The following is a 27,828-nucleotide window of genomic DNA, read 5'->3' on the forward strand; positions in this document are numbered from 1 at the left end:
TATAACCAATAGAAGACACGGTTGAGAGTCGGCAAAAGTGGCAAATATCCTCCCGTTCATAATCGGTTGACTCCCTCCCGCAGTGAACTTGTGGTAGAAGATATGGGGAGTAGTTAGTGGAAGACGGATGACACTACTCCGGCATTGTGATTGATTGAATCAAAGTTACTGGTAATGACTATCAAGTGTACCATTGCCGACGCTTCCGAGCAGCTCACACCATCAGGTCGATGGTACGCGCTGTATCATTTTCGCAAATGAACATGAAAGTGATCATTCCGGTAAGCGAGCATTCACACCGCAAGCATCCTACTCAGAAGAGGTCTGACCCACCAAGGTCCGCGACCCCATACCGCCTTCTTGGACAACATCGTCCATGCTCTTCGAGACGTGCCACGCCTTAGAGCCTCTAGATGTCACTCATCGCGTCCTGGGAAGAAACCCGCGCAGTCTCTATATCCCACACACCCGTCGGCCACGAGATCAGGGGACAATGTTGCTAACCGACTTGTCACGGAATATGCAGTGCCCGTTCTCGGTAAATTTGCGGACGTAAACTATTCCCAGCATCGCCAGCATTCTTCAAACGGTCGTTGAAGCGGTTCGTAGTCTGCCGGAAGGGAATAGGGTAGTGAGACGATGTCAACAAACTATCAGCAGATATTACACATGTGCTTGGAGTTGATGCCCCAAGACCGGATCTAGGATCAGAGAAACTGGATCAAACCGAGAATCTTTCGACCGCCAAGAAGAACAGTTCAGGCGTGATCCCAGGGACCCTCGCTTCCGAGGACGACCTGGATCACCTGCACTTCGGATGTGCTTGGGATGTTCCCCCTATTCGACATGTATTAGGCGCTAGTAGACTCCCTGGTCAATGATTGGGGGTCCAACGTATTGATTTGTAATTAGCATGTCCTGGTCAGCATAGGAGCGATGGAAGAAGAGGCGAAGGATATTCCTCTATGTTGACACTGTTTAAGGTAACTAGTGTTCTGAACTCGTCAAGTTTCGCTGTACGTACGTAATGGCCTTTATATACCAAAAGTCAGCATTTTGCATTAAATATGCACTGCAGCGTGGCTCGCATGGTAGAAGGAACTGCCAGTTTTTCACGGCGTGTCTAATCCTTGGTATGGATCGGCTAATATCAAATGGTCAAAAGGCTTCTAACCATTTTTTTAATGTAACACTCGATTCTCTTCGATAATATCTGATAAGTCAACACTTTGAATGATCCGCATGCACTGAAGCCCTATGAAACAAGACATCCATAAAGGCATGAGGGCCCTTGAGTATTGTCCAAGTAGCAATCTATGATAGAAATAGAATGTGCAACCCTGTTGCTCCCTTATCAAATCTCGATGCCTAGCGACAGATACAATGAACTGACTAGACTACGACTGGAAGGACCAAGTATGACTCATAAGTGCAGCCTGAGTAAATGGCATGCTTGCCTTCGTTGACTGTCTCTTCGTGGAATTGTACGACGTCCGGTGTCTTGTGTCGGAAGCTATCATTACCTTGGATGCGCACCTGGAGCACCTCACCCTCGTGGAAAAGTGTCGACGTGGGGAGAATTTCGATGTCCACAGGAACAACCTCACCTGGATGTAGGAGCAGTCGGCGCTCATGGAGATGGAATGGACAGCTGATGGTTGTCTTTGCTTTATCCAATTCGCGGTGACTGACACGAAGCCAGCCCAAACCCAACGGGCCATCATCAATCATGGAGAACGCAACGAATGGGGTGACCTTGCCCTCGCGATCGAGCTTGTCGAGCTGCACGAACAGATCCATATCCTCGCCATGGTCGGTTGACACCCACAGCCGTAGCCGCATGGTGCCGGTCAGCTCGGTTTCCTGAGAGAATCGGTAATGGAACATGACGCAGTCGTCCGTCACCCGAGAATTGTAAGTAGCTACGGCGACGGAGGCCGGCAGCTCGTCGACGAGCAACCGCGACCGGGCGTCAAGGTATTTCGTCGTGTACTTGGTCCTGGCAAGGGGCCACTCCTGTTCATTGCGAAACGTGCCCTCCCATGCGCGGTCTCGGACCTCCAGGCGCACGCGCGGATAGTTATCAACCTCGCTTGTCTGGCCTTTGAGGAATTTCTGGAAGAAGGCTTCCTGCCGACGGACACTCTCCGGCTCGAAGAAGTATCGCCACTTCTTGCGGCCGTGGATTTCGAGCCATTTCTCCTTGGAACTGATCCCCATGAAGCCGTTGAGAGTGCCGCGAGTGTGCATGCCGTGGTCGCCCCAGTCTGCAACGACGTAGGCCGGCACGTTTATGCGGGGCAAGTCTTGCACGCATTTGGACCGGTGGTAGTCATCCCGCAAAGGGTGGGCCTTGTTGTTGGCGATCAGGTCCTCAACCAGGTTGACGCCGCTTCGACACGACCACTGGGTGAAATGAAGGAACCTCGTCTCTGGGATGCCGCCATGGTGCGTATAGTCGCGGTAGAAGTCGGTGAAGCCCTCCCAGGGCATGAAGCAGGCAAGATGAGGCGGATTCTGGGCCGCAATTCCCCACTGCACGATTGCCAGATACGAAACCCCTACCATGCCCACCTTGCCGTTGGACCAGGGCAGAGTACCAGCCCATTCGATGCAGTCGTGTCCGTCCCGGCTCTCCTGCTGGCTGAAGATTTCAAGGTCCCCTTCAGACCCCCAAGAGCCGCGACTGTCACCGTTGATCACCGCGTACCCTTTCTTTGTCCAGACCACTGGGTCTATACTCTCCCAGACCGCATATTTAGAGACCCAACCGGGCGGCACATCCGCACCGGGGAAAATGTCAAAAGTCTTGGGGCCGTGTTTGCCGTACGGGCTGAAGGTGAAGATGATAGGCAGTTTCTCAGTGACACCTTGAGGGCGGAATACATCCACGTAGACCTTGACCCCATCACGCATTGTGACAGGCACATCCCAAGTAATGTCCATCCCATCCATTGTCTCTTGACGATTGGGAATGAGTGGAGGGCGGGTCGTTTCTTTAGGATCGATGCCTTTCTTCCAGTAAAAGGGTTTGACTCCAGAGGGATTCTTGCCGGCGACCTCCATGTTTGTCAGGTTTGGTGATAAGGATAAAGAACTATTCAAGCTGCGAAGTTAAGGAGAACCTCTGTTCAAAGAAGTATAGTTTGTCTGCTCGGGCAGATATCCGGACACTGGACGGCTTTAAATACTCAGCAGCAGCATACTCCTCTTTGTTGTTAGAGGGTTACAAGAACCGTGTCTCCCGTCTGTCCACAGGTCCTTCGGTGTGTCATTCAACCGACTATAGTTAGTGACCTTTGTCACTCGACTTGATCCTTACATGCGGAATGGAGGTGTAGCCGGAGCTGGATGATGGTAATCTCCACCTGTGATGCGGGAGAATGTACTCCGACGAGATGAGTGGCCTGGCAACAGCGCAGAGAAGGGCTGAAGAGACGAAGTCGCCACGCCACACAACTCAAAGATCCGGGGATATCACGGAGAGCTCATTATGGGGAGGTCCAACGCTCCATTCTAAGTGCCGAGCGACGGCCAACAAGTTGAATACAAAGTTCTGTTGAAACCCCCGCTCCAACCCGCTCTTTTTCTCCCCTTCTTAGCTTGAGTGCGCGCTCATACAACACCCATCCTGTAGCCTCTATCATATCACACACGCAAAAATTTTCAATACTCTATTCAACAGCGATACCAATATGGCCACTCCTTCTGTCATCGCCCTGACCTCTGCCGACACGGGAATGTACGACATTGGTGTCAATGGCGATTCTCTGGCCACCGTCAACCAATTTCTACAAGAAAATCACGATCGCTACCATCCCTTTTTCAACGACAAAGGCTTCCATAATCACATAACGCATTATATGCTTGCTGCGTTGGCACTGGGTGCTACACCTTGGCAACTGACTCGGGCGTTTGAGCAGGAGAAAGCCATACAGCGAGCCCAACTTCCACCGAACGCGAGCAATGTCGCACAATTATCCGACGAGATATTTTTCAGAAACTCTCTAGGCCAGGAAGTATTTTACACTGATTTTCTGGTGTTTTTCCAAAACCAGATTGCCGCCAAAGGAGTGGCGTCCGTCCTGAATGAACATCTATTTTCTAGAACGAAGAAGGCGGAGCTTTTGTTCACGCGACTATTTGCTAGTATGTAATCCTCGCTCTCTCTTTTTTGCACCGGCCTGACCGGAATCTGACTTCCGATCGCTCTATTAGGTTTCCTCCATCCTCTCATCCATCTTGGATACGGAGTTGAGTTTAACCAGCCGGCCATTGTAGCCGAAGCTCTGGCGCAAACAGCCGTTCATAAGAATGAAGTCGCAGTAGTCATGCTTGGCACTGAAGCGGCAGCCCCAGCCACCGCAGGGCAAACCGAGACAAAGAAGCAAGATGCGCCCTCTCTACTTGATCTCCTCTCTGAGGTCCAGTCGAAAGAAGGCGTCCGTGACGCCTCTTGCTGGGGCGACGGCAGCTGGATCGAAGATATCCCGCTCACAAAAGCCCCCGAAGAACTCTGGAATATCGCTGCGAAATGGCGCGTGACCGCCGACGAGCTAGAAGCCCGGACAGCAGAAATGATCAACGTCAACGCTTACTTCTGCGGTGCAGCCCAGATGCCGCCCAAGGAATGTAAGCTGGACTTCTTCCTCATTCATAATTTGAACTGCTCAATTTTCTTTGCCGCTTTCCTGAAGCAGGACTGGCTCGCCGTCCAGGACAAGATACGCCTGCTTGAGTGGAAGGGGCGGTTCGATGTCATCTCCTATGCAGCGCGGGGATCTCCAAAGCTGGATTTGCAAGAGATTCGGAATTATAAGCCCCGACGGCCGGGAACTGGCTGGAAGGATCTGTTCCGGCGCGTGAATGATTTTGATGATGACTCGCACGTTACCAAGTTCTTGCGAGGGTTGGCGCATGGCCAGCGGTTCTGTCTGCCCTACCAGGGAAATGTATGTTTTCCTCTACCAGATGAACTGTGGCTTCAAATCGGGCATATGGCCATGGACTCTACGGAGAAGGAGCCGGTGGCTAGGAATCGATGGGTGAGAGGCGCAGGTTTTCCGTCACAGTGGGACCATTTTCACGACAGAATGTAAGGGGTGAAGCACTGGTTTGGGACCTAGCTTGGATAGCGAATCTGTATATGCTATATAGTAGCTGCAGTAAAAAACAAGTGGATTGCCGTGTTTTATAGAGTTCTAATAGCGACCATCGTTTCCCCTCTAATTCATTTCGTCTGTCGGGAGCCCTTACGAGACTCTACAGCGTCGAGCTCCTTACCAAGGCCAGAAATTTAGGCATAGCCTCTAGGATATGTCCCACAGTGTGGACAGCTCCCTAATCACACACCACACACTCTCTCTTCCCCTCAGCTACGAACTAGTCTACAAGGATGATATGCAACCCGTAGGCTGAGGAATTCATCATCTTGACACCTTTCTAGTATAGCGGAATGGATTTGATACCTCTGAAAGGCTAATTAAATTCTGGTAACAGATTCCCTCCGGGCGTCTTTGGACACTATGACGTGGAGTAATAGAACTGGGGAGCTGACGTGGAGCTCTACAATGGCCAGAAAATAGTAGCAGTAGCGGTTCCTAGATTGTGTGGCAATAGAGAAATCAAGGTGAGGCACATATGTGACAAGATTTACTTTAGAAAAATCCATGGACCCATGTACAATGATGTGGTTTGGGCGTCCAGCTCGACTTTTTGAGCTCTTGGACCGTGGAATCCATCGTTTTCATGACATCTCCAAGGCACCAGCTCATATATAATATGTTCAGCAGTCAACTGAAGCAATTGCTTTGACACATATGGTTGATTCTGCATTCTACCTTTGCCTTGACACCCTGCACACCCTCTGATGATTGACCTGGTAATGGACCTTACTAAGCGTACAATTTTACTGACAAGGAGTTCAGCCACAAATAGGGGTCTGCTGGAGCTATTACTTTATATGACTTAGGCAGTGGCGCTCTCAGCTTGAATCACGTATCAATGTACATGGATATAGCTTATGCAAGTAACTATTGGAGCGAAAGCACTAAATGAAGACAGGTCCGTTTGCAGAGCAGAGAATCTTGTTGTTTCTGCCTTATTCCCAAGTCATGTTTCTAATTTTTTCAGCAGCCTTACTATGCTTCCTGTAGTTGCATACAAGGTGCTGGTCTACGTATTTCTTTCGTGGCTGGCTGGCACTACGGTAAGACATACTTAACACGTATTTAGCCGACGTGAAGTACAGTCTACTCATCATCAACCTAGGCCTTAAAGAGCGTATAGGACAGCAAGAAAGTCAATATATTGATTAGTTGCGGTACCTTTTGCGGCAACAAGTCACCGTAGCCGAACTTGGACCTGGGTAGAATGTGGAGTACGAGGAGGTACTCTACCCCGTTGTTACTATCTACTTTAAACAACATCTGATAGAACTCTTGAGGTGTGTTCAACGCATAAAGTCATCAATGATTGAGTTTACGGAAAATATACCCTTGCTACTATAGCTACTGCCTTACAAGGTATTCACACAATAGTCGCACAACCAAATGATACATTCACCCAGAAATATGCTCTTCGTGCACCACAGCTGCTTTATTTCCCTGGGCTAACGACTGGATCGGTTGCGGTTTTGATGACTGGGCTTCCAGTCCGGCCATTAACGGATTCGGGTCCTGAGGGGCCTGGTCAGCATTGTGCAAGTAAATAGGGCAGACAGCCCCCGAAAAGAAAGCCTCCTCCCCCTTCTCCATTAAAAAAAAAAAAAAAAAAAAAAAAAAAAAAAAGGAGAAAGACCCACCAGGATGAGCCGGTTACTAGCCAGCAGCAGTCTCCCATTTTGCTCCACAAACTCCAGCATTGCCACTGACTCTCCCGCCACATGATAGCCACCTGGGAAAGTGATCTCATACGCAGTAATCACTGCAACGTCCAGGCCTTGTGCGCGGTGCAAGTAGACTTTTGCCGGAACGTGGTTCAAACCTGGAAATGAGTCCCAGAAGCGGAGGATATGATTCCGGATCACTTTAACTCCAAGCTTTTGTGAGTGACTAGGTACCTGGAAAGCAGACTGACAAGAAAGGGCTGAGGGGGAGAGGGTGAACCCACTCTCGTGTCCAGTGAAGGTCTGACCAAATGCCTCAAACTTGCCTTCGGGGAGGTAGAGCTCGCTCCACTGCTTGCCTGCCTCCGGGGTGTGTCCATCGAGGAGTTGGAAGAATGTTTCAATGGAGTCCTTGACAGAGGGCGAGACGGTGTCCGGCCAGAGTGTGTCGGCTGTTTTGACGTGCATGACTTGAGTTTCAATGAGTATCAGGCGCGAAATTGAAACGATCAATAAGTGCAGAAACTCATACTGACCCCTTCTTATATATTTTTGGGTTTGTCCAGCTACTGTATATCCGCAGGGGAGGGGCCTCCCCGCAACTTCCCCGCAAACAAAGTCTCTACCCCAACGGCCTCTCGGGTATTGTATGGGAGAGGAGATCTTATTCCTACTCACTTTCATCGACGGCAGCTAGAGCCGGGTAAGGGATATTTCGGGGACGGAACACGCTACTCCGCCCAAACTCTCGTTAGCAGAGGATGCACGGAAGGAGGCTACGGAAGTAGCTTTGTATGCTTCAACACAATTAATTGTAGAATGAAGAGACCCTGATTCAGGTGCTGCTAGAGAGTCATTATCAATATTGACACTTGTGTAATAATTAATGGGCCTGACGTGGAAGGTGTACCGTGTACCCAGAAATGGCGATCGCTTGAAGTACAGCAACATGGACCTGGGTCGGTCGAAAAACATTACAGCTGCTGGGAAATCACAGTAATATGAACATTGGGTCCATAGAGTTTACCTAGATTCATGATCATAAAGCAGTCTCAAGTAGCTCGTAACAGTGAGGGTGAGCGGCACAAAGACAATATTCAAAGGAGCAGCCGCCCCGTTTGGCTCAGGATCCTATTGTAGCCATTCGGAAAAGTTGACAGAGGGTTGGTTGGTGGCAGCCTCACTCTCTAGAATCTTCAACTCGTCGTTTCCAAAGATGTTACGCAACGGGAGTTGGAAGTTATGTGGCGAACCATATGCGTAAGATGTTCGAGCAAGTTCAGCAGGGGGCTTGGTTTCCAGAGCAAGCGAGCAGAGGCGATCCAACACGAACGAAAATGATGAGACCAGAGCATCGTTGTCAACAGGCACAAAATCCATGATCTGCCCAACCATTGCAATATCTTGAAGGCAAGATATTGACTCTAGTGAGGAGGGGTCCGCTTTAAGGTGAATCGCGGGGACTAGAACTGCGTGGAATAATGCGTATCTGAAAAAAGCCGTTTCAATTAGTATGCTTTAGCGTTGCTCGTAAGGTTCACATTCAAGGAGGAAAATTTTGGATTGTGCGAAACATACAGGATGAAAGGGAGATTAAGAACCGAGTACTGCTTTCTCTTTAACATGTCTGATATCATTTCAATGGTTGTTTGCGCAGCATGGAGCCCTTCCATCCGACAAGCTCGTTCCGCAGAGAGTTCCTCCCTCGCGGGCTCCCGATTGGTATGACATCTCATTTTCATCCAGCGAAGGAGAAGGGGTCTTTGGATGAGTAATTTTAGGCTCCTGTCGCAGAGAGTCTGCCGACAGCGCGTCGCAATGTGCCAATCAGGGACGGGATCTACGTTGCAATTCTGCGTGCAGTACGGGAATGCGATATGCCAGTCGTCAATCTGTTTCTTAAGGGCATGGACATCCTGCCATGTTACGCTTGACTTGGCTAGCAGCCCGCGATATATACTGTTAGCCATGCGGTGATAGCTCGATTGCTGGATCAAGCCCAAATAAATCGTCGGTCCATCTACCTCTACAGGCCACGTCCTTGATGACGGCAGCAAGTCCTGCGCTCATTGTCAGCAAACAGAGTAGCCAGATATCATTTCCCAGGAGAAAAGACCATCCAAGTACACTTACGGAGTCATTCAGGTTCGAGGGAAACTGGACTGTAATCAAATCGTCTTCTGGAAGGAGTAACGGGCGGCCGCAGATCTTGGCCGAACAACTCTCGAAACAGTAGACAGACCACCATACTCGCCGCTGAATTTCGTGAGATAAAGGAGAGGGCGGAGGATTCGCGTCCGTTGGTTCACGGTGAAGATTGAGATTAATTGCCATCTGCATTGCCCATCCCAGGTACTGCTGGCTTTCCACGGGACTCCCCTGTCTCTGGGAGAAGTCACTCAGCAATAACAGGGCCTGCACCAAGCATAGATTTCCTGTCGTGCCGAAAATGGGCTCGTGCCGTAGACGCTCCTTCGCCCTGATGTAGTATCTCGAATGAATGCCCAGAGACCTGTCCGAACTCAGCCACGCGCCGAATGCCATGACTGTGTCCGCAAGAATGGGCCAGACGCGCGGATGAGCGCGTAGCACAGGGTTTCTATGCTCAGATCGAAAGGTCGCCTCTTGCACGAATGGGTAGATTGGGTGGTAAGTGCAAAAATAGTTATCGATCAGCTGCGATTCGTCCACTCCAGGTGTTGTCTCAGCCAGTCTGATGGGTTGATTAAAGGCATCAAGGAGAGTGTCGATCTCAGTGCTGCCTGCGGCGGAGAGCGGCTCAGTGGCACCTTCTGAAGACGACCTGTCACTAGTTGAACTGAACGTCAAATCACCCCGGGAATATGCCTTCGTAGATAATTCATCCGGTCGGGAATCATGGCTTCGAGGCAGATCGTCATCAAGGACCAGCCGAAGGATGGAGTCGATTTCTCCGGCAGGGAACAGTCTATCCAGAGCTGTCTCCAGCATTCGCACGCGGGTTTCCACCTCAGTCAAATGTCTATTGAAGAGGTCAGCACAAATCAGTGCCCAAAGGAGGCTTGGGTCTTTGTAGAAATAAGACGGTTTTTTCTCACTGCCGGGTCAACGGAGTCCGCACCGCGCTGGGTGGATACACACACTGTCGATTCAGTTGTTTACATTGCAGACAGGTGGGGCGTCCCTTGGAACACTACACAGAAATTAGAGAGAGAGGAATTCATATCGTTGATAAGTGATGCATTTTGCTGAGCAATCCAGCAGATTTAATAGCTTGAATATACGGACCTTGGACTTCCGAGCGCGGCACGCTGCGCACTGAGAGATTGTAATCATGTTAGAAGGTCTATTCCATATCCATACTAATTCTAATCACTTACTGCTGGAATGTGAGAGTTGCGCCCATAAGTCCCAGGCTCGAATCCGTTCGGCGGCATTTTATCCGCATGAGACTCTCTTCTTAGGATGCGCTCTGAAGGTCACGACGATCGGTGGTATGGGAGAGAATAATAGGGAATTAATTCCGAGTATCAACTCGCACTGCAGCGTTATGTATTCTTAATAAATGTTGTCTTTGCCACCTTGGAAAGTTAAAAACTGATCTGGTTTATCCGTTTCCGTTGTCCAGGCCCGCTAGCTCAAAGTCTTGTCTCTGAATTCTGGTTTGACTAATCATACCGCAAGGTTCTATCACAGTTTAAGCCAGGTGATATCATATAGCCTACTAGAACTAGATTACCTTCATCCTTCTTTATTCTGCAACGCGTTATTATGATTAGCGCGGAGTGGCTGGCAAAATCCTATGTTCGTAATCTGAACGTTCGATGTAAATATAGCCGTCAAATAGTTCTCTACTTCAGCTTTGCTTGAAACTTCTTGCAGAACTCATAGTCAATATACCCTTCGGAGGTCTGCGCGTACATGGTCGCTGGATCCAGAGGGCTGAACGGAATACCCTCTTGAACCCGATAGACGAGGTCTGGGTTGGAAATGTACGGACGTCCAAAAGCAACCAACAAATCGTTATCTTCATAGGTCTCATCCACAACTTTGCGAGCCGACTCGCCATCGTAGTTGCCGGCGAGGATGACGGGCCCTGCTCTTTTGTAGGCGTCCAGTAGAAATCGAAGGCTATCAGTCGACTTCTTGGCCTCCGACTCACAGGCGTGCAGGTAGGCCAACTTGAAGTCCGCCAGTCTGACGACAAGATCAGCAAACTGGGGGATGGGATCGGACATGCGCATGCCCTGGTATCGACTCCACGGGCTTAATCGAATCGCTGTGCGATCATTTCCCACTGCATCCGCGACCGCTCGAGTAACGTCGAGAGCAAACCGGGATCTCCTTTCGATACTGCCGCCCCAGGCATCGGTTCGGCGGTTCAAGACATCCTGAATGAACTGATCGACGAGGTAGCCATTTGCTCCGTGAATCTCCACACCGTCAAATCCGGCAGCGATGGCATTCCCGGCCGCCGTTGTAAAGTCCTCGACGGCTCCGAGGATCTCCTTTTCAGTTAAAGGCCGAGGGTAATGCATTTCATCGCTAAAAGTGCTTTTCATCGGAACGTCACTACTTGACACCAGATCGTAACCTGAGCTTTTCAAGTACGGCGGATTAGCTGCACGTCCAAGCGCCCACAGTTGCAAGTAAATGTAAGAACCCTGTTCGTGGACGGCGTGCGTGACTTCCTTCCAGGCTGCAATCTGTTCTTCGGTGTGGATTCCGGGGTACGTTAGGGTAACCCCCATGTCGGGGGCTAATGACAGTGGCTTCCGTAATGAGTAGCGTCCCAGGGACAGAGGCTCGCTGTCGGTAAAACTCCTTCACAGAGGGTAACGGGCGATGATGCTGGTCGGCTCGGAGACGGGTCATGGGTGCCATGACGATGCGCTGATTGAGGGTCATACGCCCAACCTTGATGGGGATGAATAATTTCGACATCTCTATGTCTGTACTTACGACTTTGGACTTTACAGAAAACTGTTTCAGGAAGAGAGATCTACATATAAAGGGCTTGACTATGCTTACATATATATTAATCAAAAATTTTCATAAACCGTAATATTGTAGATGAGGGTTACGAAAGCATTATCCAACCTAGTGTGCAATTTAACCCAGTCGCAATCCAGGTTGAGATTAGTCCGTGACAATGTGAGTATTGAGGTAGAAGATCCAGTTTGCAGATGTCTGTTACGACAGAAGTCTTCAACATGTATGCTACTAGGGATATCCACCTAAGACTCCACTTTGTTCTGCGGGAGACGGTCTACCGCGACTCCTATTGGCGGTCGGCCTCGATCACTTTTAAGCCCGAGCAGAAAACAGCTTAATAATGGATGGACTAGGGTACTAGGGAATTCTGCCTCCGTAAGTACGGAAAGTGCGGCACAGCCGCACAAGCATACCCCACGGTCACCACTGATAGTTTGTAATAATCTAAGTAGATGCATTCATCGTCCATGACGCCCGTCATAGATTGATGTCAGCACTAACACCATCACGGATACATGTCGCCATATGGCAGAAAGCCAGCGGGCATAAAAAAGTTTCTCTCCGCTCCGTAACACAATGTCCATCACAGCCTGTATAGAACTCCCACTTACCGATCTATTCGCCTTCAACTTCGTCCACTCTGTACCTGTCTGTACCCACACAAACCATGGTCATCACCGTCGGAATCGCGGTAATCACAGGCAAATTCGCCCGGCTGGTTATGAAGCACCTTCTCGCATCACAAGAGGTCAGTATCCGGGGCTTCTGCCGTAATCCCAGCAAGCTACCCGAGCACCTGCTCAACTCTTCCCGGGTGACCATCATCTCGGGAGATGCCGACGACCTGGATACGTTGCGCCAGTTTGTTCGCGGCACCGATGTTATCATTTGCTGTTACCTTGGCGACAATACTTTGATGACTGAAGGACAGAAGCTCCTCGTCGATGCGTGCGAGCTCGAGTCTGTGCCTCGGTACATCGCCTTGACTACACGAAGCTGGAATATGGCCAGCATCCGGCTAAGGATCCTATGAAGCATGTAAAAGCATACTTGGAGACCAAGAAGAACGTCAAGGGTGTCCACGTGCTCATCGGTGCCTTTATGGAGACTTTCTGGAGTGGATATTTCGGCCTCTTCGATTCTAAAGATTACAAGTTCTCCTTCTATGGGACAGGAGATGAGATCTGGGAGTCTACCACGTATGGCACCGCGGCGCAGTATGTCGCTGCAGTAGCGCTGGATCGCAATGCGGTAGGGTTGCTTCACTGTAAGTATTAGATGCCCCTTGAGATCGGAAATTCCTGCCGTGATAGCTAACCTTCAACCTATCATTAGTCCTCGGAGATCGCAAAACCACTCGCCAGATTGCGGATGAATTCGCCGAAGTGTATGGCAAGAGAGCTAAGTTGGAGCGAAAAGGCTCCTTGGATGATCTTTATAATACCATGCAAGCCGCCCTCAAGAAAGATCCTTCGGATATCTACTCATACCTCGCTCTGTAAGCCTCCATAAATGAAGACGCGTGCTCTAGAACTAGCTGACTTTTCATTCAGGTTCTACCAATATTACTGCACGAATGGTCAGACGTACCTGAAGAAGGAGCAGGACAATGCCAGGTACCCAAGTGTGAAACCGATCTCGTTTAAAGACTTCATGCAGACACTCGAAATCGATGAACTAAACGTTGCGTATCAGAATCTGGGATTGGAATCCTGAAGACACAAGCCTCCAGATATTTCAATCCGTCCAATTTGAGAAGTAACACTAATGTCACTTTTGCGGGCAGGACTTAGGACTATCCATAGACACAAAAATATCGTTCAACAGCATAATCACTTTCTATTTATTATGTTAAATGAATTATCAGGATTCCCTAAGCAGGGAACTCAGATCTTGGGCCAATCCTCTTTCAGCATGGTACACATCTATTCCATCGCACAGGAAAAGGCAATCTCTGTCTCATCTCACAGAGGACTAGTAACAATCTACACAGCCTTCTGAAGATCTTAATTATGTGATATTAGACTGCTAGAAAGTGTTCTTTTCTTTTAAAGTCTCTTCTATAGGCTGCAGACCTGTCAACCAAGCTAGCGAGTATTCTGAGGTGTCTGCAAAGCAGAGAATATTAAACCTTCAATAAGAGGTAGTGGCATAGGTGTATAAAGTTAGAAGGTGATCTTCTCAAGTACCTAGTCTTAACTAAGTGGTTTAAGACCAGCTCCTGCCAAGCCATTGCATATATGCTTTTCAGTGAAGACTGCTTCGCACATAGGGGTAATGGAGGTGGAGAAAGTCCTCTATCAATATGGCTATTCCCAGCTACCATCATCTTTTTGACTAGTGCCCTATACACACGTTTAAGAGGCCTAAAAATACCAATATCTAATGGTTGAAGAAGGTGAGATGTACACAAAGGTATATAAAGACAGATAGTTACACTCCCTTCTACGGAAGTTATCAAACTCTGCAGTTTGATGACTTAAATAGCTCTTAAGAATAAGTAACTGCTTTGCACTAGTCAAATATTATTTCATAAAAAGGTTAAATACTTGCTTTAACTTTGCAAGGCCTATTTTGTTTATTATGTAGGTATTAGAACTATTAGTAAGCTTCTAATCTAGCAGAAGATTAGGTTCATGGTATCAACACGCCTGGTGTTCTCCCTTTATAACCCACCGGCAGTATAGAAATCCCTTTATAGCTCATGCAATCAATGATGGTAACTATTCCCGATTTCCCCTAATTACTATATGAGGCCTTTTCCTGCGCTCTACTGCAGTAATAACCTTAGAGGTTATATAGAGCTCAGTTACAAATCTGGTCTTATTAGGGTTTTAGAGTTCCAATATCATATCCACTTCCACGGGGCATTTGATGTTACGCCGATGGCGGGCTGACCAGGGACGGCATTGCGAACTGGATATACGCGTTTTTGCATTCTTCTCTCATATCTGTGTATGATCGAGTCCATTCCTAAAACACACTTTACAGTCAGCAGTCACCTAACATTGGCATTCAGTTGATGAGTATGTTTGTCGATCATGGGCTCCGCGACGCCAAGTGATTATCCCTTGAGGAATTCCCAGCGCCTTGGATGAAAGATCCTCTTTTGGAGCCAATCCTCAGTCGGTCAGTCCATTTCAAGCAGCGGGCCGAAGTTCAAATCACCGCAACGGGCGATCAAGCATATAGACTGGAGGTGCTCCGCAGCTCATTAGGGATGGGATCAGTGTCAGTGGAGACCTCGAAGTCACGGTCATAAGCGTCAGATCCGCTTCAGATCCAAATCTGCCTTCAGGTCATCAGCCCACAGCATTCAACCACATGTTTGAGTTACCTAATAAAACAACGGAGGCAATTGTAAGAAGTCTATATTGGGCCGTTAGATACCATGTCGTCAAGTTGGTCCTAGGCCTCCCGCTTGCATGGAGGATGAAGGTGACACCCCCAGCTACGAATCCAATGGTCAGGTTTACGCGTCAGAGAGGCTCGTTATGATTCCTCGAACAGATCGGTTTTGGGGATATTTGCGCCGTTCTCCGTTCTTGACTTTAACAGTACGCATCATATTGAGGAAGATAAGGTAGGAATGGCCCATCGAGCATTTGGCATGGTCTTCCCTATGGTAGTCCCGCTGTTCTCTTCGGTGGCTGGAGAGGAAAAGAGAGTTTGGCTCCGAGAAAAACTGCAATTCATCGGTGAAGGCACTGGACTTGGCTTGGCAACATTGGCACCTCAAAGATTAATCCAAACGATAGTTAACTAGGCGAACATAATGGTATTCTGGTCACAAGTTATTAAGTTCTCTATATTACTACAGAATTATAAGGTTCGCTGTTCGCGCGAAGATCCCGAAATGGTTTAGCGCCTTTAGTTGAACGGTTGACCAGTAGCCACACAGTCCACACTACTCCGCTAGTCCGTGCTACCATCATATCTAGAACCGGCTTGAATATATACACACACTCACACAGTATTATTAATGTCCTGCTCTGCTTGTTCGCGAAAAGAGTCCGAAATGGTATAGCAATTCTTAGTGGCGCAGCCGGCATGCGCATTGTCCGGCATCCGAGTCCACACTCCAGCCGTCTTCAGCATGCACAACAGTCATCTCCCCTCGGCCAGAGGCGCAAGAAATAATTTATAAAAGGGGCATGATCTCCCTTTAAACCTGCTGTAGCACCCTCAACTCCATTACTTTTTGCGCCTTCACCGTGACAGCTTATAAATCATCGAGAGCATAAGCCCATACCAACCATGGCGCCCACCTGCAACCACGAAACCAGGGCCAGTGAGCTTGTCCGCCACTACGCCCCTCAAATAGCTGGCAAGGTTATCCTCATTACTGGCGTCTCCCCGGGGAGCCTCGGCGAAAGCTTCGTAAAGCAAGTCGTCGCCGCACAGCCCGCGGTTTTCATCCTCGCCGGTCGCTCAATTACCAAGATGCAGGGCCTCGTCGACGAGCTTAGCAAGGCACACCCAAGCACCAAGGTTAAGTCCCTCGCCCTGAACCTACTCTCATTTTCCGACGTCCGGAAAGCGGCAGAGACCGTCAACTCCTGGGCTGACGTGCCTCACATCGACGTCCTGGTCAACAACGCTGGTATTATGGCTGTGCCGTACAAACAGACCGAGGATGGCTTCGAGAGCCAATTCCAAACAAACCATCTAAGCCACTTCCTCTTCACCAATCTTCTCATGGGGAAGATCCTGGCTTCGAAGTCCCCGCGCGTCGTGACGGTCTCTAGCGGCGTGCACCGCGTTGGCCATATCCGCTGGTCAGACCATAACTTCAACCAGGGCAAGCACTACCAGCGTTGGTTGGCGTACGGCCAGTCAAAGACGGCCAACGCTCTGATGGGTCTTTCACTCGCCGAGAAGCTTGGTTCCAGCGGTGTCCTCTCCTTTCCGATGTGCCCGGGGGTCAGTTTCACGAACCTCGCTGCGCACGGGAGCGATGACCTGGCTTCTTTCTCTGCGGACCTCTCGCAGATGGATAATTTGTATGGAAATAAGTGGTTGTGGGGCATGGAAGAGATGAAGATCAAGGACTTGGACCAGGGCGCTGCGACACATGTTTTTGCTGCATTCGATACTAGTATTGCGGAGCACAACGGTGCCTTCTTGAGTGATTGCCATGTTGCTGACCCGGATCTGGAAGAAGTGTACTCCTGGGCAACGAGCAAGATAGACGCAGAACGGCTGTGGAAGCTGAGTGAGAAGCTTGTTGGTCAAGATTTTACGTATTAGACAACATCCAGCTGAGTGAGCTTTCCACTGACTGTGAATGATTTATAGCCTTGACGTTATGTTACATATTGGATTCATTGATTGTGTAGCTTTGCTTAAGCCTAATATGAGGTGTACTTGAAAAGAGCATGATCCAGATCACTAAATAGGTAGTATCAGGACATAGGTAGCCTTTATCTTCATTCTTTTCGAATATAGGGGGAAATACTAAAATAAAGCGCCCTGTAGTGCAATCTGTCCAGTGCGTTTTTCTCTCTTAGAACTCTAAATCCATCGACAAAGTAAAATACTCCTATACTCAAGTTCAAGCTGACAAGAGGCCTTGTTTAGCAATAGACAAAGATTCGCTCTCTTTTTTAGATGAATATGTCACTCTAGTTACGCGGACGTTATGTATTAGATGCCCTAAAATGAATTTTTCCAAGCATTACCTCCCACCACGTTACGACTAAAGCAGCCGCACCGACACTACCTAGCAAGATGATATGCCTAGAGTCTATCTAACATGCATGCAGAAAATTAACATATTGTTATGCAATATGTGGTAATTATCATCATACTAACCTTAACTAACATATCTATTCAATATCTGGCGGCTTTGAATGAAGTGGTGGTTATAAAGTCGATTATATATATTCTCATATTAGAAGTCGCTACGCCCTACTATATGAGTATTCAAACCCGATACAAAGTAATGGATATCCCCACCGCATGAGAATTCGATAACCGACCCATCCACCTAGTAAGAATTAGCATCTGTATAAAATAAAGGAACAGATTACATTTCAGAATGTTACTATATCATTCCTGCTATCTTCTACCTACAGTCTCCCATTTATCTCTCTTTTAGCCAAACTATCGCCCCTTACGTATCATAGGATACCTTTCTCAGCCATTGCTATCATTGTTCTGATAGTTCCTTGAACTGAAGCCTTGGCTATTTCAAAATGATCTTCTTCTGCCTTTTTTGCCTCAGTTGTACCGGCCTTGATATCTGGCAATATCCATTTATACGTAAAAGTGAGATAGAGTGTTTGGTCGGGTCCAACAGAGACAATATTCTGTATTTCTGAGCCGTTTGGCAGCGTGAAATGAGTCTAGAGGGACACAGAGGCTGGTGTAAGCGAGTGTGTTGGCGGATGACAGGGCTAGCCCTGAAGGTATGGCTATTCTTTGCTTACCCAGGTGGGCCTGTGTATTCTGCATTCTTCTTTGACATATTGTCCTGCCATTGGCGATTGTCGAAGGTTTGTAGCAACGTGTGCTTCCCTTAAAATATATGCCCCATGGTCCCTCTCCTCGATAACACGGCAGTCGTCAATAGAGGGAATGAACTCCTGTGGCCGACGGACTTTTAACTCTAACCCGTTCCAGACCTGTTCGTGAGTGAGAGTCCGGATGGAGGGGTCAGGACCATTGACTGGTTCTGTGTAGGCTAGACTGAGAGTGATCATATCCGAGGGAAAAACGATAATATGTGTAAAAAGAGTGTCCTAGAAGTGGTGAACTGTATCCATTCATTTCCTACAAGCAGGAACGGAAGCAGCGGGATTTAATCATCAAGAGATTATACCTCAGCGCAAGACTCCCATAAGATTGAGCCAATCGGATGTCAAGGATTCCATGTTAATGTAGTAAATTATCACACTTCTTAGCATGGGCGGGGATGCTGATATCGCATTGGTGCTGACCTACTGTCTTTACTCTCCTTTGTCATATGACCTAGTCTAGCAGTATTCCACTGCTTCGCAAATGACCGCTCCGGGATGGAGACCGTACTGTCACCTCATGACTAGCTAATTACATGGCTGCGTGCATTAGTCAGTTCAAGTCAGGTCATCTATTACCACCCGCCCATAACACCAGCGGCCAAATTTCTCTAGATGAGCGTGGTGGGCTTCGGCTTCAGGAGGTATAAATGCGACGAAAAGAGCGATCGCAGAACGTTCACTTCTTCTCCAGGATTTGAAGCTTCCTCGTTCTCAGTATTTTTTTTCCTTTTTTTTTTTCTTTTTTCATAACTAGAAATATATAAAGCAGGTGTAAGATAGTCTCTAGCCGGCCAGGATATGCGCTAATTAAGACGACTCAGAATCAGATTCTGAATTACCTCAAAATCTTTCCCATATGCCCTGGCACTCTGCGACCAATTTTCAACCACCTTTTCCTTCGGGGTTAAACTGCACATGGTTTGCAAAACAGTGATAAGGAAAAACACATTCGATGTCAGTCCAGGGGTGGACTGATTGGCAATATGTGAAGCTCCTAACAAGGCTGGAACACCAATATACAATTCCTGCGAGGCCTGCGAAATCACGGCCAGGGACTCCTCATACTGACGCTGCTGTGAACTATCTCCACTGGAGTATAGAATGTCCATGTTATCCAGTATCGCCTTATGCGCTAAAATCTGACACAGCCGATAGTAAACCCACACCCGCATGATCCAGCATTCGTCATCAATACGGGGTGCTTGGCCAGTTCGAATGGGGTCCACCCACCATACGGGAACACTGGTGAGCCAGGATTCTAGATCTTGGTACATATTCAAGGCGGTGTTGATGAACTGGTGATTCTGGGCTGTGTCGTTTGTGAAGCACGTTGCGCGGTGGAGGTTCACCAGTTTGCATAGAATGGTGAAGAGGTCTGTTAGGGGTAATATGAGCTCTCTGCTTTTCATGTTTCCGCAGTCCTGAAGTAGTTCAACTAGATACCCGGGAACATGAAGTCCACTGATTAGGCAAGCAAGGGCCTTTTGGGGCGGGGGTGGGGAGTTAGCGGAGGACATAGCAGAGAATCACAGAGAAGTAAGCTTACCGCTGTGTAGGCAATCTGCAGAAGCGCTCTTATCTCCACCGTCGGTGTGCCCTCTGTTAATTCCAGGGAGCGTAACAAGGCGGTTGTGCCATGCATGTGGCGTAACCAGCCGTGAGAAGGGGGATGGAAGTTATCATAGACAATCATCTACGTCGACTAGTTAGCACAGACCACACCTCAATATGGGGCCACCACATGGCAAGTCTCACTTCAAACATGGACAAGTTAAAGCTGGTGATTGCGGTTCTCGTTTGGCGCAGCTCGTCGGGATCATTAATAGCACATACAAGAATCCTGAGAGCCGACGAATATTTCTGCCTCGCAAGCTGCATCAGATGGGGATCGCTATGGACCACTGCTAACGCTGCCAGACCAACTGAGGCCACAGCGGGAAAAACGGGAGATGACTGGCTGGGATATGGGCGATGAATTGGTGCGCCGGATGGGCGCATAATGTTAAAATTCTCGAAGTAAACCCACCATGCAATCTCGTCTACTGGCAGTCGAGGTATTATGCCAGTAGGGGAGCTAGGACGACTGGATTGGGAATGACGGGCTTGGTGGATGACTTTGCTCTCTGCTGTGTGATACTTCTGTGTTATGCACGCCGTCTGATCCTGGAAGATAAGGTCTACGGGGTTGCGATAACCGGAACATGTCAGGCCAGCTCGCGCACATTGAGAGCATCGCGGTCGAAGCTCGTTGCACTATTCAACTGTGTCAAAACCGTGAGGTTATTAATATGAAGTTGGTACTGTGAAACTCACCTTGATCCGTCGAGTCCGACAATTCTCACAACCCAGTCTACCCGGATTCCGGATTGGCATGATGGTGGGTGATGTGCGGCAGCTGCTAGGTTCACCAGAGCCACCATCATATATACTTGAAGCACGAAACGGATATTCGGCATCGGGCCCTTTTTTGGCCGACTTAGTTTCTAATCCAATCATAAATCCAAAAAACCTCTGCGTCAGATTGGCTGTGGAGCTCGAATCCATTATTCATCCTATGCGTTAGCACTATTTCACGAGTAAATTTCCCTTTCGGGATAAAGTGGCGCCTTGGCAGAATTGAGCTATCACTGGTCTCCCGATGAGATGTCTCAAGCAATCCGAAGCCTCAATCAGAAGATGCAGGTAGATAACTGAGACACTCGATAAATGGAACCAGCTCATGTGGGGTAGAATGACGATCTGAAGTGCCTTGAGAGCTATTTCACGACTGAGATGCCTATTTTGATCATGGGGGGCCGCCTCCATGAAAGTGCTTGTTTCAGGATACCTGGATGCCCAGAGCTGTGCATAAATAGAGCATGGATTCCCATCAACAAACAGCACCTTTACTTTCAACATCATCTACGCTTCAAACATCAGTGCAAATCGTATCACGGTTCATATACTGCTGCTTATATATACCAACATGTCCTCCATTCAGAAAGTTGCCCTGTTCGGAGTACGTTCATTCAGCTCCCTTACTCATTGCTGATGTTAATTGCGACCATATAGAAAGGGTTCCTCGGTTCCGCGGTGCTCGAACACCTCGTCAACGCCGGGTTCACAGTGACGGTCTTCACTAGGTCCCGAGATTCTCTCCAAGGAATCCCAGCTGGAGTGAATGTTGCTGAAGTCGACTATTCATCTGTAGAAAGCCTGGAGATTGCACTACGCGGCCACGATGCTGTTGTATCCACTTTGGCCCCGCTGGCAATACCCTTCCAGAAGCCTGCGATTGATGCAAGTATCCTAGCTGGCGTCAGACGCTTTATTCCAGCCGATTTCGGTGCCTTGACAGTAGACCCAAGGGCCCATGAGCTCCCGAATCATGGCCGTGTGCTGGATATCCAGCAGTATCTACGGGAGAAAGCCAGTTGTGGAGAGCTGGAGTACACTCTTTTTGCCGTGGGTCCGTTCCTTGACAACGTCCTCTCCAAGCCCTTCGCACTCAACTATGAAAGCCACACTGCTGTCATATACGACGATGGAAATCATCCATTCAGTACCACAAGTGTGGATACCATCGGCAAGGCAGTGGCGGCTGCTTTGAAGAATGCGAGCGCCACTAGAAATCGGGTCCTTCGCATACACGACGCTGTCCTGACCCAGCAGAAGCTTCTAGCTCTGGCAAGGAAATATGCTGCTCCTGGGGTTGTGTGGATGGAGTCGAGAGTTGATGCTGAGGTTGAGCTTGCATCTGCGATCGAACGAGTGACCACGGGAGACTTGAGCCCCCCGGCACTCCTAGCAGTGATACGGGCTGCGGTTCTGGGTGGGAAATATAAAGCAGAATACAAAGATGTCGATAACGAGTTCCTGGGCTTGGGATTTCTGAGTGACTCGGAGCTGGAGAAGAAGTTCTCAAACCCTTAAGGAATTGTTTTGTTACTCATTAGTAGGCGCCAACCATACTGACTGCTGTAGATAAATGCTAGGAAGATATCATCATTGAAATCTGGCTTGACTAATCTGATCACTTGATTGTACTACGGTCTCAGCACTCGGATTGCAGAGATTTTCATTATTTTATGCTTTGGTTACTGTTGTAAATTATTTGTATTTCTGGCGCTATTGGTCCCTCACACATTTATATATTCCTCGCAACAGCATAAGCATAAGTTGCCAGAGAGGTATGTTAGGAGTATGGAACCATACTTGGTTAAGAAAAGATACCACTACTGTTCTGTTAATGGTTCGGTCACATACTTTAGGCTTCCAAAGAACAGGCAAGACATGGATATTGTACTAACCAATATGAAGGGATGAGACTTGAGGTGACTGGACTATGGTAGACAACAACCCGAATGTAGGACTACCTACACAGTGGATAGCCATTCCTTCCACTCTGATAGGGAAGCAAGGCCTCGAATAAACCGACGGGCGAATGAGGGAGGGTACAGCGTATGGCAGACGTTGCACGTTGCAGAATCGTGGGGTGGCTCCCAATCCACTGGCACGCCATTGCCAGAGCGCCGGAAAAATTCACAATAAGAACGCGGCGCCAGCAAGTGCGTGCTCCATAAGAAGACGAGAGGATCCATCAAATCCGGTTTGGCGACAGCAGGACGCCGTGATGATAATCCCTTGCTTTGCTCTCGCAGGAAATCAACGTATCGGGTCTCAATCCGCGACAAGTGTAAATCAGACTCAGACCAATCCACATTCTGCATCGTTGATGCCGACTTGGACACCCTCATTACAGCGGCATGCAGATCACAGGAAGAATTTCCCACATATTGATAGTGCTCAAAGATATCATGAAGCATAGGCAGAGATTGACTTCCAACTGCCTCGGTACTGGCTTCGATTATCTGAGTCATATTTGGGAAGAGATTGGTCGGGCGCGTCTCCTCCAGTAACAATTTCCCTAAAAACTGTTTCACGAACTCATTTGTCTCATTGTTAGAAGCCAAAGTGCCATGACCATCCTCAACACTCCAGCACGTCCCGGGCAATGGGGTATTTTTCTCCGACAGTAGGTGTAAATCTCGACGGAGCTTCTGAACAAGAAGAGCATCTCTTCGTAGGATAAACTTGCACGATTGGCACAATTGTACGAACCCATTATCTGCGAGGCCATTTCCGCGCCGCGTCGTCCACGGCACAACGGTTGGTTTTTGACATCGGAAGCATTCGATAGAAAGATTCTCCGAGTCAGCAAGATTTTCCCATGCCAACTTCGTCATATTTTCGAAGTGCATCCTGCAGGTCTCGGGACACGAATACGTGAGGCTATCCTGGTCGATACATCGTGAGGCCAGCTGAAGGGGGAATCCTTCGTTCCATAGTGCCATCTTTTGATGTCGAAAACAATCCTCCCCGAGGGCTTTATTATGTAGTGTCAATGCATGGAGGACCATCAAAACATCTGTCTCGACCAAGTCAGTCAGTTTCTTTCGATGCCGAGTTGCAAAATGCCTACCTAATGGTGGCATCTGATCCTTTGTCCACGCCCACCCGCCATGCTGTCCGTACGGCTTTTCCGCTAATTGGCTTGAATCAAACCCTAGCGTGCCCATGGCTGGTAAATGAGTCCACCAAACGGAAAATCTATGGATCGCCCGTGAGACATAGATTGACCATCGACGTTCCTCCACCATGGTCTGTCGGGCTGTCGGGTCTAGTTCAGTCTTAATTTCGTGGACATACTCGGTCTTGAATAGACCTTCCATTTTTGAGACCGTCTGCTTCAAGTTCAAGAAACATCGAAGCAGTTGCTTATGCCGCCGGCATTCCTGCGCAGATACGATGGGTGCCGCTTTTTGCAGCAATGGCGTGGCCTCGGAGGATTCCTCGGCCACAAGTTTCTCCCTGTCAACCATGATGCCTCTGCGTTATGGTTGCGAGACATAAGAGCAGGGTTTGAAGGTGTGAACAAGTTCCCAGGACAGACTCCGCCACCAAGGTCGATAATGCCCCATCTGTATTGTTAGATCAGTCAGTATTTCATTTTCCCGCAGGGCTCTGGCACGATGATCATCAGCCTATCACGGTTCGCCTAAATGATCCCTGGGCGCTCGAGCCCGGCTACTGAAGTACTATGACGACATCTGCCTCTTTGCATTCAACTACTGCAGGTCTCGCTCAGTTCATCCTCACAAGGCTATTTGAATGGAGCCCATGACTGAGTATTATTGCCTGATGCCCGGCCCATGTTTGCTGATCTTGACTATTAAGGTTAGTTTCACCCACTTTTCTATCATATACTAGCTACAGCGCAATTGATTCACAGTTTTTGCGTTCAGTTTTATGAAATGTGTCAAGGCTGATCGGTTCAGCTGGATAGGGGAGATCCGATTTCAAGACCGTATCATGATATCATACAGCTCTAGTCTTTCAAACAGCTCAAGTCTCTGTGGAGTACACTGCCCACAAGCTACTTGCGCAAGTGGGTACTAGCCATCTTAGGTCTTAGCTGTTTGGTCAAGTAGATCTATTAAATAATCGAAAAATGCCTAATGTGAGACTGTGATGCGTTTCCAGCTGTTACATGACCATCTGGTCACTGACCGAGTGGCCCACTTGAACTACCAGCTTGCGGGCAGTGTAGATGTGCTGAACGTGCATGGATTACTACCTGTTAAATGCATGATGCCAATTGATGTAGACCTTCCGAGACATTGCTCCGCCAACAAGTGGCTGAGGGGGAAAAAAAAAAAGGAAGAAAAGGAAAAGGTGCCTAGCAAGGGCTTTCAGGGATGGGTGACACCACAGTTGGATTTCTTGACCTCTGGTGCTATATCCAATGTTTACAGTATGGCAATTGAGGCTTATGATTTTATGCACATACGCTCACGACTATTTAAAAATTGCCCAGACTGGACCCGAGTTCATGATAAGAGGTAGCTCGCAAGGAGTCCGCTATACAAACAAAAAGAGTCCACATTGGTCTATTGGCCGGCGGGAGGAAGGTATACCGACTCCACGAGCGCGGATATTCATTTTCCGACTGCCAAGACACTGCATTTCTAACAACAATACATTTGCAAAGTCCCTACCCACAGGGGTGCCAAGGAAAAATTGTACGGAGTACTCCGTAGTGTGGTACGTGCTTTCCACTATTTTTTGCCGGTTTTTAGACTGATCAATAGGCATACATGAGCATATCAATTTGACCAATCAACTGCCTACTATTTAGGCGGCGAAGAAACAGAAAGTTTTGACTGACCGCCCGATGTACCTTTTCTACAGTTTATCCTTGGTTCCCAGTAGATAAGCCTTGGCCGTGGATCCGAACAAGGCTGCTTCACACAATCTATTCACTATGCATTTACGGTCTACGCTAGTAATTTGACCATCATCATGCATTTGCGTTGAAAATTGATGATCTTTGCTTTTCCTTTCGGCCTCGCAGGTCCCAACACTCGCATCAACTTCTGTGTGGCCGTGTTTTAGGTGAAAGGTTCCGTCACAAGGATCATAACAGGTTGAAAATCGTCGCTCATGTGGGGCGGTGATTAGAACAACATGGACCAGAACAGCTCCAATTTTGTGATAGAATATACCGGCATACTCCTGTATACACGCCAGGTTGGTAAATAACGGGGGAGCTGGAGAACTTCGTCCCATGTCGTGAAGAGATACCATTGGCTTCTGAACACTCGACGCTGGGCCGGTCTTCCTGACCGAATGAATTATTGTGACAAGAAGCAGTTATGCCCCACGGGCGTTACATCGGGCTGCAGGAGATATGTGCACATCCCAAATTAGTCATTTTGAAGGCTGCAAGTCGCACGAGTAGAGCTCAATTCCTGCCTTCGCCCGAGAATGCAATCAGAGAAGACTGTGCCGTGGGGGATCAAAGTCGCAGTTGGATCCGGGCTCGAGACATAAATTGGGCATCCTCCCCCGAGGGAGACTTTCCCAAATATCAGAATAATCATAGCTCTCTTTGTGTATCAACATCTCTACAAACCTTGACGGAATGGTCCGAATCAGTCTTTTTGGGACGCCTCTGTCTCCCATACTTGGCCTTGCTCTTGCAACTTTCACCCTTGCCGTTGTTGATAAATGGACGCCACAGAGCTTCAACTGGAGTGCCCTGGACACAGGCCCACGGGAAAACTGGAAGGGTCTCTACCTGAACCACAATGGCACTACGACACACATTCGCGAGCTAGCAGTGACCACCGCCGTCGACGTGAGAACCACGGCAGATGGGGCCACTGTATTGGTGGCCCCTTGGGCCATTGGTCTAGCATGGCATGCCTTCAACCTTGTTCTCACTGGTGCCGGCTTGGCAAGTACAATCAAGACCTGCGCACAAAATGAGGGTCAGCCCGACAATATCTTCTATTGCGTCACTGGACTTCTCAGCACCATCATTGGCGTGGGTGGTGAGGTATCCGCAGCCAAGAAGTTCGCTCAGTCCAAAGGATATTTGGGGGTTGCCGCGAACGCCTGGATGCAGTCTGGTCTCGAACGGATTGACCTGCACGAATTTGCGCGGGACCTGGACAGTCTGCCTGCAATGAATATGACTTCACAAAAAGCCCACAACCACTTCGTTCACAACGCTTTGCGCAGCCTGTCGACAGATGAAGTGGACTTCGTCGGCTACGCGCCCGATTCTCATAAGTTGGCCCGGCGCGCCTCGAGCGTCCATCCCTTTGCGCCAATGTTCCGCTTCAACCACCACAAGTATGGTCCCATGGAGCTCACTTCACGTGATACGGGCGAAGGTGGTGTGCACTTTACCATCTCGTACGCGGGTCATCCCACACACCACGCGACCCAGGCGAAGCGCGACGAGTTTTACAAACACGAGCGGCTTAGCGAGCACCTGATGGAAGGTCGATTTGATTCGGAGGCCTCCAGTGCCGATCCGGGTGACATTTCCTTCAATGGGGCCGACGCCTTTGCCCAAATCGAAAGGCAAGTCGAGTGTTTTGCAGGCACACAGTGGGATGAGGGTAATGTGCTTTCCGTCCAGATGTATGATCAAGCCAACCGTGCTACGTTCGGGTATGCTTCTATTGGGATTTTCCCAGACAGCAGTGTCGACTCTGGACTTCAGGACTTTGGGCCTCGAGGAATGCCTTTGACTGGCGGCCAGAATTGTTGAGTTTGGTTCTTCGAGTCGGTCGGGTAATTTGAAGTGCCGTCTCTCAAGATCTACAGTCGTATTGAAATCCCGTGAAAGTACAACCAAGCAACTAGAAAATCATTTAGTAAATGAGTTTTTTACAATAGCAGACCATGACGCAAATCGCTCATGCTGTGCCAGCAGGAGAGGAGCATATATCTAGCATGGAGTTCGTATCGGCAAAAGGACTCAGCAGCGAGACGATTCGATGGCGGAGACCCCTCGACCCCATTGTGTTTCAGTCATGATGAATAGCCTTGGGGCGTTGGTAGACGGATGCTGATTCTGAGTTGTACGCGCGTATTGTTATTGTCTACGCTTTTGGATGGAGATGAATGAACATGCAATGCTCCTCTTGCGGAAAAGAAATAGGAATGCTAAGG

General features: G+C 48.6%; 11 protein-coding genes across 11 annotated transcripts; 5 read left to right on the forward strand and 6 right to left on the reverse strand.

The window, feature by feature from the left end:
* Positions 1-1,392: 1,392 nt before the first annotated feature.
* Asppvi_007061 (CocE/NonD family hydrolase) lies at positions 1,393-3,066 on the reverse strand (the record flags this gene model as incomplete). Its single annotated transcript, XM_043302955.1, has 1 exon — positions 1,393-3,066. The coding sequence occupies one exon, from the start codon at positions 3,064-3,066 to the stop codon at positions 1,393-1,395; it is 1,674 nt and encodes a 557-aa protein (XP_043158890.1).
* A 629-nt stretch (positions 3,067-3,695) lies between these two features.
* Positions 3,696-5,099, forward strand: Asppvi_007062 (questin oxidase family protein; the record flags this gene model as incomplete). Its single annotated transcript, XM_043302956.1, has 2 exons — positions 3,696-4,149; positions 4,219-5,099. The coding sequence occupies 2 exons, from the start codon at positions 3,696-3,698 to the stop codon at positions 5,097-5,099; spliced, it is 1,335 nt and encodes a 444-aa protein (XP_043158891.1).
* A 1,461-nt stretch (positions 5,100-6,560) lies between these two features.
* On the reverse strand, positions 6,561-7,294 carry Asppvi_007063 (uncharacterized protein; the record flags this gene model as incomplete). Its single annotated transcript, XM_043302957.1, has 2 exons — positions 6,561-6,677; positions 6,803-7,294. 2 exons carry the CDS (start codon positions 7,292-7,294, stop codon positions 6,561-6,563), a joined length of 609 nt encoding a protein of 202 aa, XP_043158892.1.
* A 663-nt stretch (positions 7,295-7,957) lies between these two features.
* Positions 7,958-10,242, reverse strand: Asppvi_007064 (fungal specific transcription factor domain-containing protein; the record flags this gene model as incomplete). Its single annotated transcript, XM_043302958.1, has 5 exons — positions 7,958-8,315; positions 8,405-8,886; positions 8,960-9,827; positions 10,094-10,116; positions 10,186-10,242. 5 exons carry the CDS (start codon positions 10,240-10,242, stop codon positions 7,958-7,960), a joined length of 1,788 nt encoding a protein of 595 aa, XP_043158893.1.
* A 414-nt stretch (positions 10,243-10,656) lies between these two features.
* On the reverse strand, positions 10,657-11,556 carry Asppvi_007065 (uncharacterized protein; the record flags this gene model as incomplete). The annotated part of the gene is made up of 1 exon (XM_043302959.1): positions 10,657-11,556. One exon carries the CDS (start codon positions 11,554-11,556, stop codon positions 10,657-10,659), a length of 900 nt encoding a protein of 299 aa, XP_043158894.1.
* A 911-nt stretch (positions 11,557-12,467) lies between these two features.
* On the forward strand, positions 12,468-13,516 carry Asppvi_007066 (NmrA-like family protein; the record flags this gene model as incomplete). Its single annotated transcript, XM_043302960.1, has 4 exons — positions 12,468-12,661; positions 12,727-13,067; positions 13,136-13,298; positions 13,354-13,516. 4 exons carry the CDS (start codon positions 12,468-12,470, stop codon positions 13,514-13,516), a joined length of 861 nt encoding a protein of 286 aa, XP_043158895.1.
* A 2,541-nt stretch (positions 13,517-16,057) lies between these two features.
* Positions 16,058-17,050, forward strand: Asppvi_007067 (oxidoreductase, short-chain dehydrogenase/reductase family; the record flags this gene model as incomplete). Its single annotated transcript, XM_043302961.1, has 1 exon — positions 16,058-17,050. One exon carries the CDS (start codon positions 16,058-16,060, stop codon positions 17,048-17,050), a length of 993 nt encoding a protein of 330 aa, XP_043158896.1.
* Positions 17,051-19,124: 2,074 nt separating this feature from the next.
* Positions 19,125-20,694, reverse strand: Asppvi_007068 (Zn(II)2Cys6 transcription factor; the record flags this gene model as incomplete). Its single annotated transcript, XM_043302962.1, has 4 exons — positions 19,125-19,742; positions 19,868-20,014; positions 20,077-20,574; positions 20,635-20,694. 4 exons carry the CDS (start codon positions 20,692-20,694, stop codon positions 19,125-19,127), a joined length of 1,323 nt encoding a protein of 440 aa, XP_043158897.1.
* A 592-nt stretch (positions 20,695-21,286) lies between these two features.
* Asppvi_007069 (aromatic alcohol reductase) lies at positions 21,287-22,233 on the forward strand (the record flags this gene model as incomplete). The annotated part of the gene is made up of 2 exons (XM_043302963.1): positions 21,287-21,319; positions 21,373-22,233. 2 exons carry the CDS (start codon positions 21,287-21,289, stop codon positions 22,231-22,233), a joined length of 894 nt encoding a protein of 297 aa, XP_043158898.1.
* A 443-nt stretch (positions 22,234-22,676) lies between these two features.
* Asppvi_007070 (uncharacterized protein) lies at positions 22,677-24,182 on the reverse strand (the record flags this gene model as incomplete). Its single annotated transcript, XM_043302964.1, has 2 exons — positions 22,677-23,728; positions 23,783-24,182. 2 exons carry the CDS (start codon positions 24,180-24,182, stop codon positions 22,677-22,679), a joined length of 1,452 nt encoding a protein of 483 aa, XP_043158899.1.
* Positions 24,183-26,284: 2,102 nt separating this feature from the next.
* On the forward strand, positions 26,285-27,424 carry Asppvi_007071 (uncharacterized protein; the record flags this gene model as incomplete). The annotated part of the gene is made up of 1 exon (XM_043302965.1): positions 26,285-27,424. The coding sequence occupies one exon, from the start codon at positions 26,285-26,287 to the stop codon at positions 27,422-27,424; it is 1,140 nt and encodes a 379-aa protein (XP_043158900.1).
* Positions 27,425-27,828: the final 404 nt, after the last annotated feature.

The sequence above is a fragment of the Aspergillus pseudoviridinutans genome (assembly GCF_018340605.1).
Source record: "Aspergillus pseudoviridinutans IFM 55266 DNA, scaffold_4, whole genome shotgun sequence".
Lineage (NCBI taxonomy): Eukaryota > Fungi > Ascomycota > Eurotiomycetes > Eurotiales > Aspergillaceae > Aspergillus > Aspergillus pseudoviridinutans.